Here is a 19,381-nt window from a genome sequence, read left to right as displayed (position 1 = left end):
AGAAACCAGTTCAACCGGAATGGTTGATTCCAGTCGCCGATTGGGAATCGGGGTCAGTTGTCAACAGTTATCGTCAGTCAGTTTTACTAATGTGCTCCCCTGGAGCTGAGCAGAGAAACACAATCCCATTCCTGGAGCAATTCTCAGGATGTCCCATCAGAAATAGGAGCTGGAGGAAGGAGGCCATTCAGTCCCTCAGGACATATAGGCCATTCAATAAGATCATGGCTGATCTCCTCAACTTCCTACTGATCCCCCTTGATGCCCAAAAAACTACTGATCGCCCTCTCGAATAAACTCAATGACTGAACGTCCACAACTCTCTGGACAGAATCCCAACGATTCACAAACCTCTGAGCGAAGACATTTCTCCTCATCTCAGTCTTAAATGGCTGACCCCTGATCCTGTGACTATGACCCTCCCTCAGTTCTAGACTCTCTAGCCAGGGGAAACAGCCTCTCAGACGTGAGAAGATGTTTAGTAAGAGAGACTAGGATCCGAGGGCACAGCCTCAGAGTAAAGGGACGACCCTTTAGAAACAAGATGAGGAGGAATTTCTTCAGCCAGAGAGTGGTGAATCTGTGGAACTCATTGCCACAGAAGGCTGTGGAGGCCAGATCATTGAGTGTCTTTAAGACAGAGATCGATAAGTTCTTGATTGGTAAGGGGATCAAAGGTTACGGGGAAAAGGCAGGAGAATGGGGTTGAGAAACATATCAGCCATGATTGAATGGCAGAGCAGACTCGATGGTCGAATGACCTAATTCTGCTCCTATATCTTATGGTCTTATATACTGTGTCAAACTGGGTACGGCAGCATGCTAGTAAGCTAGAGATCTGGATTAATGATTCAGAGACACGAGTTCAAATATAACCATGAATAGTCGGGGAACTTAAATTGTTAATTAAGTAAATCTGGAATAAAAAGCTAGTCTTAGTAATGGCCACCATGAAACTCTCGGATTATTCTAAACCCCATTTAGGTACTTATAGAGAATGCAGATGCTTTCCTTACCTTGTCTGATATATATGCATGAGTACAGATCCATAGCAATCTGGTTGACTCACAACTGCCCCTGAAATGGCTGAGTGAGATACACAGCTTTATGATGCAGCTACAAAAAAGGTATAAGAATTAATGAGTCACTCACCTCCCAAATCCATGAACATCATTCCCAGAATACCATGTCTGAATTCTGCCCATACCACAGTAACCGAAACAGCTCTTATCAAAGTCACAAGTGACATCCTGGAGGGGCGATCCTCCCAAAAATATTCTAATTATTATAAAAATCTAAAAACAGAAATGTTCCACACTGGTCTTTTGGGTGAGTTCAGCACTGCAATCTTCCAATGTTCAGTTTTTCTGACAGCTGGGAGATTTGCGCCACGGGGGGTGGTGGGGTGGGGTTGGGGTAGTTGGGGGGGGGGGGGGCATGGTCGGGCGCCATTGTGCAGGGTGCCCCGATCTAACAGCAAACCAGGTGACCTCCTACCACCCTTCCCCCATGGACATCGGACCTCTCCCCCAACATCATTGGTAGCATGTTTTCACACATATCAAGATGGATTGCTGGCATCAGGGCCCTCCCAATGAGTCCCTTAACGGACTTCCTACACGCCCCCTGCACACCCCCTCCACTGACCACCATCCTGCATAAGCACTCTCATGTTTGCGCATAGCCCCGTTGCTTCACTCCCACAGGGCCCACTCCTATTCAGGCACTGCCCCCACTCAGGCTCCACCCACTTGACACTGCTCTTGACACACATAGTGCCCAACCAGGCACTGCCAGGATGCCAGGTGGGTGGTGCCAGGTGGGCACTGCCCAGCCATGCCCCTGACCACCTGGGGCTTCAATGGCCTCCGATTTCCACCCCCCTCCCCCCAGTGTAGCCATGGCACTAATTCTCACTGGTGTGGCGTCATGCTGATGAAGGGGAAGATTCCAGGAGGCCAGAAGATACCTTGCGGGAGCAATTAAATCATTTTATTTTTATGTAAATAGGCTTTGCGCAATTTCTGGGGAAAAGGGCTGGGAGGAGCAAGGAACAATCTAAAGTATAAATCCTAAATTGGAATTGGGCTAATTTCAATGGAATAAATGGGAGTCAAGTCAGGGCAAAATAGAATCAAATCTTGGCAGGAAAACTGCAACAAAACAATGGGTGATCTTTAAGGAGGAGATGTTTCAGGTACAAGTTGGGTACATTCCAACAACAGGGAAAACCAGAGCAAACAAAACCAGGAGAATGAGGGAGATAGAGAATATGATGAAACAAACAAAGATAATGCATGTCAAGTGAATTCTTTAAGCAAGAATCGGGCCACAACTTATTTATTGCAGGGCTCTGGGCCGTGTGCAGGAAGATGGGATTAGAAAGTGCACCTGGGTGTTTTTGGGTTGGCATGCACAAAATAGGCTGAATGCCCCCTTCTATGCTGTTTCATTTCTATGGTTCTACGGAGTCGGCAATTTGGCTCCTCAAGTCTGCTCTGTCGTTCAATAAGATTATGGCTGAGGGAGGAAGTCATGGATGGAAGATCTCTAGAGGAGATGAGGTCAGTGACAGCACAGGAAACAATGGTTTGAGGTTTAGTGGTAGGGTCATGGCCCAGGGGGAGGTAGGAGGAAGTATCCTTTGCCAAGGAGAAGTCAGTTTGTCTGACAACAACAGCACTGGCCTTGTCAGCAGGTTTGATGACAATATTAGTGTTGGATCTTAGAGAATGGAGAACAGAAATTTCAGAGGGAGGCAAGTTAAAGTGAATGAGGGGAACAGAGAATTTAAGACAACTGATGTCACCCTGGCAGTTCTCAATGAAAAGATCAAGAGAGGGCACAAGGTCAGAGATAGGGGTCGAGTGGAGGGAGAATATTGGAAATGGGTGAAATGGTCTTTTGTGCGGAGGGCTAAAGAAGTGGGCATTGAGGCAAAGACAATGGAAGAAGAATTCAACACTGTGCCAAGCTCAAAATCCACTAAAGTGAGGGGATAAAGCTGAGTTCTTTGCTAAGGACAGATTATTCAATGTCAGCCAGAGAAGGTTGGATAGTATTGTGACTACAGATCAAGAGTGAGATTGGAAGAAGGGATAGGGTCAGAAGAAAGTGAAGAGGAAGAAAGATCTGGAGGGGTGTTGGTACCTATGAGTTGTTGGTGCTTGTGATCCTTAACACCTGAAAGGGAGAGCAAAAGATTTTTTGCTAAAGGCTTGGATGAGAGAAAGGATGAAATGAAATTGTGGAGCAGGACAGTTTTGAGATGGAGTGAGTTGCTGCTGAAGTGCTTAAAAGGACCTATATTTCTAATGTTTCCCGGTTCTGAAGCCTGAACAACTTGAAATGTTACCTCTGCTTTTATTTCAGATTTCCAGCAGGGTTTTGCTTTTCCCAGTGTGAGAATACCATTCTGTTAAATATTTGAGAGACACTTGTTCTTTATCCTGTCACATATCACATACCTGTTTAACCACATTTTCTGAATGAATGACAGAAAATATGTGTGTGTTGACCTACCACAGTTTGATAAGCTCAGGACACTGCTCAGGGCCACATTGTTAAATGCATCCCAGTGTTACACACAGCCTTCAGCTGGTTGGACCTTAAGCTCTAGAATTCCCTTCTTAGATCTCTCCACCTCTCTCTAACTTACTTTAAGATGCTCCTTAAAACTGACCTTTTTATCCAAGATTTTGGCCACCTGTCCTAATATCCCTTTATGAGTTTTAAAATTGATTTATTCTTATCACAAGTAGGCTTACATTAACACTGCAACGGAGTGTGAAAATCCCCTCGTCACCACACTCCAGTGCCTGTTCGGGTACACTGAGGGAAAATTTAGCATGGCCAATGCACCTAGCCAGTAGGTCTTTTGGACTGTGGGAGGAAGCCAGAGTACCCAGAGGAAACCTACGCAGACACAGGGAGAGCGTGCAGACTCCGCACAGACAGTGATCCAAGCCGGGAATTGAACTCGGGTCCCTGGCGCTGTGAGGCAGCAGTGCTAACCACTGTGCCACCGTAATGAAGTTCTGTGTTGAATTTTAGCCAATAATGATCCCATGAAGTGCACTGGGACGTTTTCTTATATGAAAGGTGCTACCTATATACATGCAAGTTGCTGTGGTAGATTGAGGTTTAATCTGTGGAAAGATCTGGAAGTTTGTGTCACAGTAACCAGGCCAACTCCTCTGAGACTGATACATTCCTCACACTGCTTCACAATGAACAAACTGAGTTCTGACACATTCCTGACACTGCTTCAATGAAACAACAAACAAACTCAGTTCTGTGCTCAGGTAACAAACCTGACCCAAAATTAAACATGCTGAGAAATAAACTCAAAGTATTCCTATTTGTCCTGCTTTTTAGATCATCTGTTTTAAACCGGGAGCCGTGAATTTGGAGGTACCTGTAAGGGAATGCTCGATGGAAACATGAGATTAAAAGCATGTGTCAACCAGAGGTCAAAACAGAAAGTGCTGAGAATACACAGCAGGTCTGTTAGTGTTTGTAAAATTAAAATACAGGGGACTGCTTTGACCAGATAGGATTTAGCCATATCTGTTTCCCTTTGCCTCATTCCTACCACCTAGTCTAACTCCTATCCCCCAGTCTCTCCCATCTCTCAGTCTCACCATCAGTGGGTAGGGCCCTGAGTATATATAGGGCAGTGTGGATAAGGCCCATATCCTAATCTGCCAATGACACAATTATAGGCAATATAGTAAGCAGTGTAGATGGAAGTGTAAAAATACAGAGATATTGATAGATGAAGGAAATTAATTTATTAAAATTATAAGATTAGTTGATAGATTTGGGTGGAACAGTGGTTAGCACTGCTGCCCCACAGCTCCAGGGACCCGGGTTCAATTCCGGCCTTGGGTGACTGTGTGGAGTTTGCATGTTCTCCCCGTGCAATATTGCCAAGTGTGCGGATGACACAAAAATAGGTGGGAAGTTAAGTGGTGAGGTGACACAGAGTCGACAGAGGGAAATAGACAGGTTAGGTGATTGCATAAAAACATGACATGTAATATAACGTAGGAACATGTGAAGTTATGCACTTTGGCAGGAAGAATGAAAGAGCTGAATGGAGGAGGAATGCGGAGAGCTGCAGCACAGAGGGATTTGGGGGTCCCCATTCATAAATCACAAAAAGCTAGCATAAAGTTCAGTGGGTAATAGGGGAAGCAAATGGACTGTTACCCTTTATCACAAAGAAAAATAAGGAAGACTTGCTAAAACTGTACAAGGCACTAATTAGACCTCACCTGATATACTGTGAACAGTTGGCTCCTCTTATCTAAGGGGAGATGTACTGGCATTGGAATCAGTCCAGAGAGGCTCGCTAGGTTAATCCCGGGTATGGAGGGATTTTCATATGAGGGGAGGTTAAGTAGGTTGGGTCTGTACTCTTTGGATTTTAAAAGAATGAGTGGTGATCTTATTGAAACATATAAGATTCTCAGGTGGCTTGACAGGGTAGGTGCTGAGAGATTGTTTCCCCTTATGAGAGAGTCTAGGACCAGAGGGCATAATCTCAGAGTAAGGTGTTGCCAATTTAACATTAGAACATAAGAACTAGGAGCAGGAGTAGGCAATTCAGTCCCTTGAGCCTATCCCACCATTTAATATGATCATGGCTGACCTAATCTTGGCCTGATCTCCACCTTCCTGCCGCTCCCCATAACCCTTCATCCAGCTAACCAAAAACCTATCTATCTCCTTAAATTTGTTTAGTGTTCCAGCATCTACTGCACTATGGGGTAGAGAGTTCCAGAGATTTACGACCCTTCTCCTCATTTATGTTGTAACTTTGCCACCCCTTAGCTTAAAACGATGGTCTCTCGTTCTAGAATGTCCAACAAGGGGAAACATCTGCTCCACATCCACCCTGTCAATCTCCTTTAGTGTCTTATATACCCCAATTAGGTCTCTTCTCATTCTTCTAAACTTCAGTGTATCGGCCTAAACTGCTCAGTCTCTCTTCATAAGACAAGTCCTTCATATCTGGAAACAATCTAGTGAACCTTCTCTGAATCACTTCTAATGCATTTACACTCTTCCTCAAGTAAGGGGAGCAAAACTGCACAGTACTCCAGCTGCGGTCTCACCAATGCCCTATACAGTTGCAACACCACTTCCCTGCTTTTATACTCTATTCTGTTATCAATGAATGCCAAAATTCTATTTGCCTTCCTTACCTGCTGCACCTGCATACCAACATCCTGCAATTCAAGAACAAGAACATCCAGATCCCTCTGCATTGAAGCATTTCAAAGTTTCTCTCCATTTAGAATCCGGCAAAAGCATCATCTCACACGTATCCACATAAAATTCCATCTGCCAATTTTGGCCCATTCACCTAGCCTATCCATATCCATTTGTAAATTTCTTATTTCCTCACTGCAACTTGCTTTCCCATCTATCTGCAAATTTGGCTATATTACATTCTATCCCTGGATCCAAGTCATTAATATAGATTGTAAATAATTGTGCCCAGAGGACTGAACCCTGTGGCACACCACTACAGCTTACCAACCAAAAAAATGACCCGTTTATCCCCACTCTCTGCTTCCTGTCAGTTATGATGTGGAGATGCCGGCGTTGGACTGGGGTAAACACAGTAAGAAGTTTAACAACACCAGGTTAAAGTCCAACAGGTTTATTTGGTAGCAAAAGCCACACAAGCTTTCGGAACTGCAAGCCCCTTCTTCAGGTGAGTGGGAATTCTGTTCACAAACAGAGCATATAAAGACACAAACTCAATTTACATGAATAATGGTTGGAATGCGAATACTTACAACTAATCGAGTCTTTAAGAAACAAAACAACGTGAGTGGAGAGAGCATCAAGACAGGCTAAAAAGATGTGTATTGTCTCCAGACAAGACAGCCAGTGAAACTCTGTGGGGGTTACAAATAGTGTGACATGAACCCAATATCCCGGTTGAGGCCGTCCTCGTGTGTGCGGAACTTGGCTATCAGTTTCTGCTCAGCGACTCTGCGCCGTCGTGTGTCGCGAAGGCCGCCTTAGAGAACGCTTACCCGAATATCAGAGGCCGAATGCCCGTGACCGCTGAAGTGCTCCCCAACAGGAAGAGAACAGTCTTGCCTGGTGATTGTCGAGCGGTCGACAATCACCAGGCAAGACTGTTCTCTTCCTGTTGGGGAGCACTTCAGCGGTCACGGGCATTCGGCCTCTGATATTCGGGTAAGCGTTCTCCAAGGCGGCCTTCGCGACACACGACGGCGCAGAGTCGCTGAGCAGAAACTGATAGCCAAGTTCCGCACACACGAGGACGGCCTCAACCGGGATATTGGGTTCATGTCACACTATTTGTAACCCCCACAGAGTTTCACTGGCTGTCTTGTCTGGAGACAATACACATCTTTTTAGCCTGTCTTGATGCTCTCTCCACTCACGTTGTTTTGTTTCTTAAAGACTTGATTAGTTGTAAGTATTCGCATTCCAACCATTATTCATGTAAATTGAGTTTGTGTCTTTATATACTCTGTTTGTGAACAGAATTCCCACTCACCTGAAGAAGGGGCTTGCAGCTCCGAAAGCTTGTGTGGCTTTTGCTACCAAATAAACCTGTTGGACTTTAACCTGGTGTTGTTAAACTTCTTCCTGTCAGTTAGCCAATCCTCTATCCAAGTTGATATATTCCCAGCAATCCCTTGGGATCTTACCTTGCGTATTAACCGTTTGTGCACACCTTATCAAATGCCTGCTGGAAATCCAGATACACTGCATCTACGGGACCCCATTATCCTTAGAACCATGGAGTCTCGACAGTGCAGAAATAAATCATCAAATCTGCACCGACTCTCCAAAAGGGCATTCCACTCAGGCCCTCCCCTCCACCCTTTTCCCGTAATCTTATGCACTTACCATGGCTAATCCACCTAATCTACACATCTTTGAACACTAAGGGGCAATTTGGCATGGCCACTAACTATCCATTTTTCTTGTTACAACTTTAAAGAACTCCAGCAAATTAGTCAAACACGATCTACCCTACATAAAACCATGCTGACTCTGATAGATTGTGTTTTGATTTTCCAAATGCCCCATTACTACTTCCTTAATTGTGGGTTCCAACAATAGATGTTAAAATTACTGAACAAAGAAAAGAACAAAGAACAAAGAACAATACAGCACAGGAACAGGCCCTTCGGCCCTCCAAGCCTGCACTGATCATGTGTTCCTAACTAGACCATCCGTTTGTATCCCTCTACTCCCAGTCTGTTTATGTGGCTATCTAGATAAGTCTTAAATGATCCCAGCGTGTCTGCCTCAACCACCTTGCTTGGTAGTGCATTCCAGGCCCCCACCACCCTCTGTGTAAAATACGTCCCCCGCATATCTGTATTGAACCTTGCCCCTCTTACCTTGAACTTGTGACCCCTTATGTTTGTCATTTCTGACCTGGGAAAAAGCTTCCAACTGTTCACCCTATCTATGCCCTTCATAATTTTATAAACTTCTATTAGGTCGCCCCTCAACCTCCGTCTTTCCAGGGAGAACAAACCTAGTTTACTCAATCTCTCCTCATAGCTAATACCCTCCATACCAGGCAACATCCTGGTAAACCTCCACGTCCTTCTGGTAGTGTGGCGACCAGAACTGGACGCAGTATTCCAGATGTGGCCTAACCAACGTTCTATATAACTGCAACATCATATGCCAACTTTTATACTCTATGCCCCGTCCAATAAAGGCAAGCATGCCATATGCCTTCTTCACCACCTTTTCCACTTGTGCTGCCACCTTTAAGGATCTGTGGACTTGCACACCCAGATCCTTCTGTGTGTCTATACTCCTGATGGTTCTGCCATTTATTGTATAGCTCCCCCTTACATTAGATCTACCAAAATGCATCACTTCGCATTTATCTGGATTAAATTCCATCTGCCATTTCTCCGCCCAATTTTCCAGCCTATCTATATCCTGCTGTATTCTCTGACAATGTTCATCACTATCCGCAACTCCAGCAATCTTTGTGCCGTCCGCAACTTTACTAATCAGACCAGCTACATCTTCTTCCAAATCATTTATATATATCACAAACAGCAGAGGTCCCAGTAGAGAGCCCTGCGGAACACCACTAGTCACAGACCTCCAATCAGGAAAAGACCCCTCCACTGCTACCCTCTGTCTTCTATGGCCAAGCCAGTTCTGTACCCATCTAGCTAGTTCACCTTTGATCCCGTGAGCTTTAACCTTTTGCACCAGCCTGCCATGAGGGACCTTGTCAAATGCTGGTCTATAGATTCTTACTTTCCGCTTTCTCCCTTTATGAACAGGGGCGTTACATTAGCCTTTTTCCAATCCACTGAAACCTTTCCAGAATCCACGGAATTTTGGAATATTATAACCAATGCTGCCATTATCTCTGCTGCCATTTCCTTTAAGACAAAGATGTGGAGAATTTTTTTCTCTCAGTGGGCAGTGAATCTGTGGAAATCTTTACCACAGAAGGCTGTAGAGGCTGGATCGCTAAGGCAGATTTTTAATCAGTAAGGGAATAAAGGGTTATGGGAGTAAGGTGGGAATGTGCAGTTGAGGATTATCCTATCAGATCAGTCATGATCTCAATGAATGGCGGAGCAGACTCAATGGGCCGAATGGCCTACTTCTACTCCTATGTCTTAAGGTCTTCTGTATCTCTTTTCAGTCTCCTTTGCTCCAAGGAGAACAACCCCAACTTTTCCAAACCTGCTCCTTGGAACCATTCTGGTAAATCTCCTCCGCACCCTCTTGAGGACCCTCACATCTGTCCCAAAGTGTGGTGATCAGAACTGGATGGAGTACCCTCGTCCTGGACCAACCAGAGCTTTAGCTCTCAGAGGTGGTCATGCCTGGCACTTATGTGGCATGAGTGTTACTTGCTCCTTATTAGCACAAGCCTGAATATCGTTCAGCTCTTGTTGTGTGTGAGCAGAGAGTGCATTACTATCTGAGGAGCTGTAATGAGATGAAACATTGTATGATCATCAGCAAACAGCCCCACATCTGACTTTGAAGGTCATTGATGAAGCCGATGCAGATGGTTGGGCCTAGGACACTACCCTGAATTGATGACCTGGGCTGAGATGATTGGCCTTTAACAATCACAGCCACCTTCCTGTGTGTTAGGTATGACTCCAACCAGTGGAAAGATTTCCCCCTTCTTCCTATTGACTTAAATTTTGCAAGGCTTCCTTGATCCCACACTTGGCACATGTGGCCTTGATGTCAAGGACAGTCACTCTCACTCTCATCTCTTGAGTTCAGCTCTTTATCCATGTTTTCATCAAGGTTGTAATAAGGAGCTGAGTGACTCTGGCAGAACCCAAACTGAGCATCAGTAAGCAGGTTATTGCTGTGTTAAGTGCTGGTTGATATCACTGTTGATAATCACTTCCATCAGTTTGCTGATGCGCAAACTGATGGGGTGATAATTGGCTAGGTTGGATTTGTCCTGCTTCTTGCGTACAGGACATATCCTGGGCAATTTTCCATATTGTTCGGTAGATGCCAGAGTTACAGCTTTACTGGAACAGCTAAAGAAGTAGCTAGTTCTGGAGCAGTAGGCTTCAATACTACTGCTGGAATGTTGTCAGGTCTCATAGCCTTTGCAGTATCCAGTGCCTTCAACGTTTCTTGATATCACTGAAGTGAATCAAATTCATTGAAGACTTGCATCTATGAAACTGAGGACCTCAGGAAGAGACCAAGATGGATTACCCTTGGCACTTCTGGTTGAAGATGGTTGCAAATGCTTTAGCCTTGCCTTTTGCACTGATGTACTGGGCTCCCCCATCACTGAGGATGGAATGTTTGCGGAGCCTCCTCCTCCAGTGAGTTGTTTAGTTGTCCACCACCATCCATGACTGGATGTGGCAGGACTGCAGAGCTGTGATCTAATCCAATGGGTATGTGATCAGTTACCTCTGTCTATCGCATGCTGCTTCCTGTTAGGCATGCATGTAGATCTGTGTTGTAGCTTCTCCAGATTGACACCTCCCAACATTATTTGGAGCAGGGTTAGAACACTGAACCTTCTGAGGTGGGACTGCTACCACTGAGTCAGAGGTTGGCTCCCAATGCAGTAACAGGAGCTGTTCTACTCTTCACTTTGCTATGCTCCCAATGTCAGTGGCACTGTTTGCTGATATTCGTGTCCGAATGCCACTTGCTAGTAATCCTGTTCGCAGTGGAAAGATTAGCCACAAGAGAATAGAGTTTGAGTTGGTAGATGTTGGGTCACAGACTGGGGTAATGACTATTGGAGTAGAAAAATAACAGTAAACACAGCTCTGACGAAGGTTCATCCAGACTCGAAACATTGGCTCTATTCTCTCTCCACAGATGCTGTCAGACCTGTTGAGCATTTTCTGTTTTTGTTTCAGATTCCAGCATCCGCAGTATTTTGCCTTAAATTAGTAAACACAGAATGATCTGGCTCCTGATCACTACCAAAAGTGGAAGTCACTCTGGATTGGGTAAATCTTCCCTGTCACTGTCCTATACCACGTCAACATTCATTCACTCGACCAGTGGTGAATAATGGGTACTTGGAAGATGCACCAGAGAGTGCTATGAAACCAAAACCCAGTGAGTGTCAGCAGCCAAGAATCTCCCAGGAGCTGTTCCCAACATTCTTCCCAAGAAATAGCAGGAAATCCTGGCCAAAGATTTCAGGAGAGAAGAAGCAGGGAGGGAAAGGAAAAGAAAGAGTCAAACGTTCCATCAAATTAAAAGCAACCCTTCACACAGAGCTGTGACTCAGACTCTGATTCAAATAACATTCATGATAAATTTATAGCCATGTCAAAATGTTGTTAATAAATAATGTTCTGCAGAAAGGGATCCGTGGCTACAAAAGAAATTATATAAATGATCAAACAGTGAGCAAAGAATAATCCACAGATTTATCAATACATGGGATGGTTAATATATTCAGAATTATAGAAAACAGCTCAGGAGAGGGGTAGACAAGGAGGCAGCCCCTGGTGATGAGAATCCATTCTATTAGATTACCAGCTAGGAACTGAGCTGATGTGAACTGGAGCCAGAGATAGTGATGAGCAGAATCACCTTCACTGCAAACATGACCAGGCACTGTCATTAAAACATGAGCATGGCAGTTACTAAATTCTCCAGCTTGGATTGGAACTGAGATTTATGGGCTAGAAAACTGGAGAGAGAACAGAAATAATTAATCTGGCCACACAGCGTTTCTGAGTGTAAGTGCTCCAGCAAATCTGTATAATGTGCCTGTCGTTGGACTGTTTGATGGAAACAGTGCAGATACTCTCCATCTCACCCTGTGCTGTACCTGCCCTGGCAATGTTACTTGTGTGAGCAAACTGAACTCAACCATTCACCAAGCAAATACATGCAGAACAAAGGCGAAATACTACGGATGCTGGAATCTGAAACAAAAACAGAAAATGCTGGAGAAACTCAGCAGGTCTGACAGTATATGTGGAGAGAGAATAGAGCCAACACTCTGAGTCAGGACCCATAAAGAAGGATCACATGCAGGGCCGCTAGAAATGTACATGCGAAGCAAAGCCATGTGGAAACAACATGGGTGTGCTGCTGGCGGGACAGGAGAATCCCGCTGGCGTGAACGGCCGGAGAATTCTGGCCAACATCTATTGAATTCCATTCATCAACCTTCACTGTTGCTTAATCACAAAATTCAATTAGATTAATCAAACACGATCAACCTTTTACAAAGCACGCTGACTATCCTTAATTAACACAAACCACTCCAAGTGTTTGTTAATTTTTTACATGATTATCATTTCTAAAACCTTACCGCCACTGATGTTAAACTGACCAGCCTGTTAGTTGCTCGGACTGTCCTTCCAGCCTTTCTTGATTAAGGTCACTCTCCAATTCTCTGGCACCTCCTCCATATCTAGGGAAGATCAGAAGACTATGACAAAGACAAGCCCCTCCACTATCTCCATCCCATTTCCCTTAGCAATCTGGAATGCCAGCCATCCACTCTAACCATCCTTTCTGGTACATCCTGCATTAATACAATTAAAATATTTTATCTACAGTGGAATAAAACTAAAAGCTCATGGGATCCGAGATAGAGTGGCAAGTTGGATCCAAAATATGGGCATTTTTCTGATTAGGAGGCTGTTTCTTGTGGGCCTCCATAAGGTTCAGTACTGGGTCCCTTGCTTTTTGTGGTATACGTCAGCCGAATGTGTGTCCCGTATAAGTGGACTAGACGATCTGGAGGTCTCTCACGCCCACTTCTGCATCTGCATCTGCGGCAGAGCTTCCAAACTGAGCCTAGTTCCCTTCAACAAAAGGAAAAATGAAAAGAGATCCCTTGGGAACATTGGCTTCCTTGAAATGAGAGTCACCATAATTCCCAAACCCTCTGGGGCAATCTCCCCAATCTCCCAGGATGCTTTTTGTAGAAACAATAACTGGAATTAATGTAATAATTAAGGGCAAAGGGAATAAAATTGTCAGGAGTTTCTACTGAGGGTGCAATCAGCAAATTGTGTCCAGAATCTGCCGGGCATTGCACCAGTTTTGCCAAGATGCAGCTATACTCAGGTTTCCAGGCTCATTCGTATAATCTCAATCTCAAGTAAATCAGTGCAATAAAGTAGCATAATCAATCAATGACTGGAAAAGGGGCTAAGGAACAACAGGTGCTGGGAGGGTAATATAAATGCTAAGGGAAAGTTAATTCCTTTTGAGTGTTGCTGAAGTCCACCAGGTAAATGGAACTTCTCAATTCATTCACATTTCTGCACCAGCACGGCTGCCTCCAGCTTTAATTGGTTGTTCACCAGGTGACGAATGCCAGAATCATGTGACCATGGATACACCTGAGATTCTGGGCAGAACGTAATGAACAACCCTGAATGGTGCAATCAGCAGAATCTTGCCATGCCAAACTAGAACGTAGACTGTTTAATGGGCAAGGATTCAAGAACTTTTGTACCAGTGCAAAGCTCCTCCAGCATCAAGCAGTAATGGGCACAACTTAGTCATCCTTGGGGAATGGTGATGTCGTGGTAATGTCATTGCACTAATAATCTAGAGGCCCAGATTAATACTCTGAGGATATGTGTTCAAATCCCACAATGATAGCTGCTGGAATTTGAATTCAATTAATTAATGAAAGTTTGGAATTGAAAACTAGTATATGTAATGGTGACCATGAGACTATAATTGAATGTTGTATAAAAACTAATCTTGTACACTAATGCTGTCCTCGCTTGCTCTAGCCTACAATGTCCATATCTCTTGAAATATTTTTTAAAAATCCTTTATTTTACATTACCTTTATTTGGGCAAATCCAGTCCAGATTCAGCTTGGTGAAAATTTCCGGTTAGTGTGAGAAGTAGTTACAGTTTGATAGTAGACAATTACTGGAAGTTTCATGAATTAAATATTGTTTGTGCACTAGGACTTCAGAGTTCCTCTCTGTGGGTGCTCATAATGCCCAGTTGTGCATCTGTCAACAAGCAACAGTTTAAACTATCACCAGGTGACAGCAAAACTCAAGTTGTGTATTCAGTGCTCTTGTGGTGTTGAGAGAATTCCTGCTGATCACAAGTGTTTTTTGGAAAGTGCCTAACATATTAGTTAAGGCTAGGATCTTACTTAGGCATCAACTTCCCTGGTTATAAATTTTCTCTGTTAATTCAGGCTTGAATATAGACACAAACTCAATTTACAAGATAATGGTTGGAATGTGAGTCTTTACAAGTAATCAAGTCTTAAAGGTACAGACAATGTGAGTGGAGAGAGGGTTAAGCACAGGTTAAAGAGATGTGTATTGTCTCCAGCCAGGACAGATGGTGAGATTTTGCAAACTCAGGCAAGTTGTGGGGGTTACAGATAGTGTGACATGAACCCAAGATCCCAGTTGAGGCCGTCCTCATGTGTGCGGAACTTGACTATCAGTTTCTGCTCAGCGATTCTGCGTTGTCGTGTGTTGTGAAAGCCGCCTTGGAGAACGCTTACCCGAAGATCAGAGGCTGAATGCCCGTGACTGCTGAAGTGTTCCCCAAGAAGAAGAGAACACTCCTGCCTGGTGATTGTTGAGCGGTGTTCAATCATCCGTTGTCGTAGCATCTGCATGGGCTCCCCAATGTACCATGCCTCGGGACATCCTTTCCTGCAGTGTATTAGGTAGACAACGTTGGCCGAGTTGCAAGAGTATGTACCGTGTACCTGGTGGATGGTGTTATCATGTGAGATGATGGCATCCGTGTCGATGATCCGGCACGTCTTGCAGAGGTTGCTGTGGCAGGGTTGTGTGGTGTTGTGGTCACTGTTCTCCTGAAGGCCGGGTAGTTTACTGCAGACAGTGGTCTGTTTGAGGTTGTGCGGTTGTTTGAAGGCAAGAAGTGGGGGTGTGGGGATGGCCTTGGCGAGATGTTCGTCTTCATCGATGACATGTTGAAGGCTCCGGAGAAGATGTCGTAGCTTCTCTGCTCTGGGGAAGTACTGAACGACGAAGGGTACTCTGTCCGTTGTGTCCCATACTTGTCTTTTGAGGAGGTCGGTGCAGTTTTTCGCTGTGGCGCATCAGAACTGTCGATCGATGAGTCGAGCGCCGTATCCTGTTCTTTTGAGGGCATCTTTCAGCGTCTGGAGGTGTCCGTTGCGATCCTCCTCAACTGAGCAGATCCTGTGTATACGGAGGGCCTGTCCGTAGGGGATGGCTTCTTTAACGTGTTTAGGGTGGAAGCTGGAGAAGTGGAGCATCGTGAGGTTATCCGTGGGCTTGCGGTACAGTGAAGTGCTGAGGTGACCGTCCTTGATGGAGATGTGTGTGTCCAAGAATGCAACCGATTCCGGGGAGTAGTCCATGGTGAGTCTGATGGTGGGATGGAACAGGCACGGAGTGTGGCGGACTAGGGGATTTTCACAGTAACTTCATAGCTGTGTTAATGTAAGCCTACTTGTGACACTAATAAATAACTTAATAAAACTTAAAAACTCACTGTCATTGTTACATACCTGGCACAGGAGTGCAGCACTCCCAGTGTAAACAGGAGCAGGGTATGGTCAGCAGGGTAGGCGTTATTAGATGACATTGCATGAGATCTCCCCCTATTCCTCCCAAATTGGAGTGGCCCCTTTAGAATATTTTCTTACGAGAGTTGAGGGTAGCCACCTCAATTCATTAATCCAGAATTCCCCGACTACAGAAGGAATAAGTGATGTTAGTTGAACCCAGACATTGGAGTGAGTGGAGGGCAGCAGAAAGAGGGGTTGACCAAGGTGTTGTGAGATGATAGATGTCCCAGAGTGGTTCCAAGCTACAGTGGATGTATGAAGACAGATGAGCAAAGCATACCATGACAACCCAGATCTCTTGGTAACAGTAGCACAGCATTGGAATGAACTAAGCTTTTCTTCCTTGAAATAGCACCATAGAACTGTTTACATTCACCTGAGAGCAAACAGGATTCGGTTTAATCCTCGTCTTAATGACAAATTCAAAAGTACTTCTTGATATCAGTGCTAAAGTTACCTTTTACCTATTTGAATCTGTGGTTCTTTGTGTTACTCGGCCATTCTGTGGACAGTCTTGTATAGCTCGATTGGATCACCAGTACATTCGGCTGAAGGGATGAGCTCATCTTGGCACTGTGGCACAGTGGTTAGCACTGCTACCTCACAGTGCCAGAGACCCAGGTTCGATTCCAGCCTTGGGTGACTGTCTGTCGAGTTTGCATATTCTCCCCGTATCTGCATGGGTTTCCTCTGGGTGCTCCGCTTTCCTCCCATACTCCAAAGATGTGCAGGTTAGATTGATTGGCCATGCTAAATTGCCTTTTAGTGTCCCAAGATGTGTAGGTTAGGGGGACTAGTGGGGTAAATACGTGGGGTTATGGGATAGAGCCTGGGTAAGATGCTCTGTCACAGAGTTGGTGCAGACCCAATGGGCTGAATGGCCTCCTTCTGCACTGATTCTATGATGTCAGCATAACCTTCTTGCTATTGTACTCTATGCCCATATTAATAAAGCCCAGGATACTGTACACTTTATTAACTACTCTTTCCACCTGTCCTGCTACCTTCAATGATCTATCCACGTATATACCAGGTTCCTTCTGCTCCTGCACCCACTTAAAAATTGTACCGGTCATTTTATATTGTCTGTCCGAAATGCATCACCTCACACAGCTCTGCATTGGACTTCTGGCACCTATCTGCCCACTGCACCAACTTGTCTACATCCTTTTGAAATTCTACGGTCCTCCTCACAGTTTACAATGCTTCTAAGTTTCATGTCATTCTCAAATTTTGAAATTGTCCTCTGCACACTAAGATCTACATCATTAGTATATATCTGGAAAAGCAAGGGTCCCATTACCAACCCCTGGGGCAGCTTCACTACAAATCTTCCTCTGGACCGAAAAATATCCATTGACCATTACTCTGTTTGCTATAATTCATCAATTTGTATCAATGTTGCTATTGTCCCTTTTATCCCATGGGCTGTAGCTTTTCTCAAGTCTGTTGTGTGGCACTGAATTGAAAGCCTTGTGAAAGTCCATGTACACCACATCAATAGCACTATCCTTATGGACCTTTCCTGTTACCTCTACAAAAAACTCCAGCAAGTTAGTTAAGCATGATTTCCCCTTTAGAAATCCATGCTGGCTCTTCCTAATCAATCCACATTTTTCCATGTGACTACTAATTATATCCTGAATAATTATTTCAAGAAGGTTCCCTGCCACTGAAGCTAAACTGACTGGTCTGTAATTGCTGGGTTTATCCTTGCAACCTTTATTGAACCAGGGTGTGATGTCTGTAATTCTCCAGTCCATTGGCATCTCCTACGTCTAGGGTAAAATGAAAGATTATGGCCAGCGCCCCTGCAATTTCCACTCTCACTTCCTTCAGTATCCTTGGGGGATCTCATCCAGTCTCCATGTGTTGTCAACTTTTTAAGTACCGACAGTCTGTTAAACATTTCCTCCTCATCAATTTTGAACAGTTCCAATGACAGAGTTTCCTCCTCTGTCAGCATGGTCTGGATAGCATTTATCCCCTTGGTAAAGACAGATGCAAGGTACTCATTTAATACCTCAGCCATGCCCCCAGCCTCCATGTTTAAATTTCCTTTTAGGTCCTTAACCGGCCCTAATCCTCCTATTTTAGGATTAGGTGACTAATAAACCCAATAAAATATCTAATGTGCAATACAAAATGTTGCTAAATAACAAATCATTATCTGAATGAGATACTTGAGGTGTAGGGGTAGCAGTGTCTTTGTTATTAGCAAGTGTCAGTAGCTTCAGAAGAGGGAGAAAATTAGAGATTTTAATTTAAAACTTTAATATAATTTCCACAATATATAGAAATCTAATTTAATGACAAGGTCAACTCCATGCCACAGCTCCATTCACAGTCAGACACATTTATCCAGAGGCTCTGTGTCCTGCCCCTTCAGCTCATCAAAGAGAGAAGAAACTTCATTCATCATGGATGTTATCAGTCCATAGGCCTGTAGGAAGAGAAAGAGAGAGTTCATGAACATGGAGATATTTTCATCTCAGTGAGAGGCCGAGTCATCAGCTGGTAGTGTGGGCCGGGTGATCAGTGAGCAGAGAGTTGTAGCAGCAAAGTCCCATAGACAGGTAGACATACATGGCTGGTTAACTCATTTTGTCAAATATGACTTCCTTTCATAAATCCATGTTGGCTCTGCCCAATCATATCAAAGAATAAAGAACAGTACAGCACAGGAACAGGCCCTTCAGCCCACCAAGTCTGTGCTGACACAGATGCCTCTCTAATATTTTCTTGCCTCTACGTGGTCCATATCCCTCAATTCCCTCCCTATTCATGTATCTATCCAGATGCCTCTTGAACGTTGTTATAGAATCTGCTTCCACCACCTCCTCCGGCAGCACGTTCCAGGCATTCACCACCCTCTGTGAAAAACTTGCCCCTTACATCTCTTTTAAACTTTCCTCCCCCCTCACTTTCAACCTATGCCCCTGATTAACTGACCCTCCGACCCTGGGAAAAAGACTCTGACTATCCACTCTATCTAAGTCTGTCATAATCTTGTAAACCTCTATGAGGTCCCCCTTCATCCTCTGATTCTCCAATGAAAACAATCCAAGTTTGTTCAACCTTTCTTCGTAGTCCATATCCTCCAAACCAGGCAACATCCTGGTAAATCTCTGCACCCTTTCCAATGCATTAACATCCTTCGGGTAGTGTGGCGACCAGAATCGTACACAATACTCCAAATACTAACCAAAGTCTCATACAACTGCAACATGATTTTTCAATTCCTATACTCAACACCCCTATCGATGAAGGCCAGCATACCATAAGTCTCCTTGACCACCTTGTCCA

General features: G+C 44.4%; 1 protein-coding gene across 1 annotated transcript in view; it reads right to left on the bottom strand.

Annotated features, from left to right (window-relative positions):
• Positions 1-18,415: 18,415 nt before the first annotated feature.
• Positions 18,416-19,381, bottom strand: part of mycbpap (mycbp associated protein) — an 86,250-nt gene continuing 85,284 nt past the window's right edge. Inside the window, exon 19 of the mRNA XM_078225984.1 lies at positions 18,416-18,518. Within this exon, the coding sequence (XP_078082110.1) occupies positions 18,423-18,518 (96 nt within the window). The 3' untranslated portion in view covers positions 18,416-18,422. The remainder of the gene's footprint in view (positions 18,519-19,381) is intronic.

The sequence above is a fragment of the Mustelus asterias genome, chromosome 12 (genome assembly GCF_964213995.1).
Source record: "Mustelus asterias chromosome 12, sMusAst1.hap1.1, whole genome shotgun sequence".
Classification (NCBI taxonomy): Eukaryota; Metazoa; Chordata; class Chondrichthyes; order Carcharhiniformes; family Triakidae; genus Mustelus; species Mustelus asterias.
Note: the sequence above shows the minus strand (reverse complement) of the source record. Positions and strands in the feature narration are given on the sequence as shown.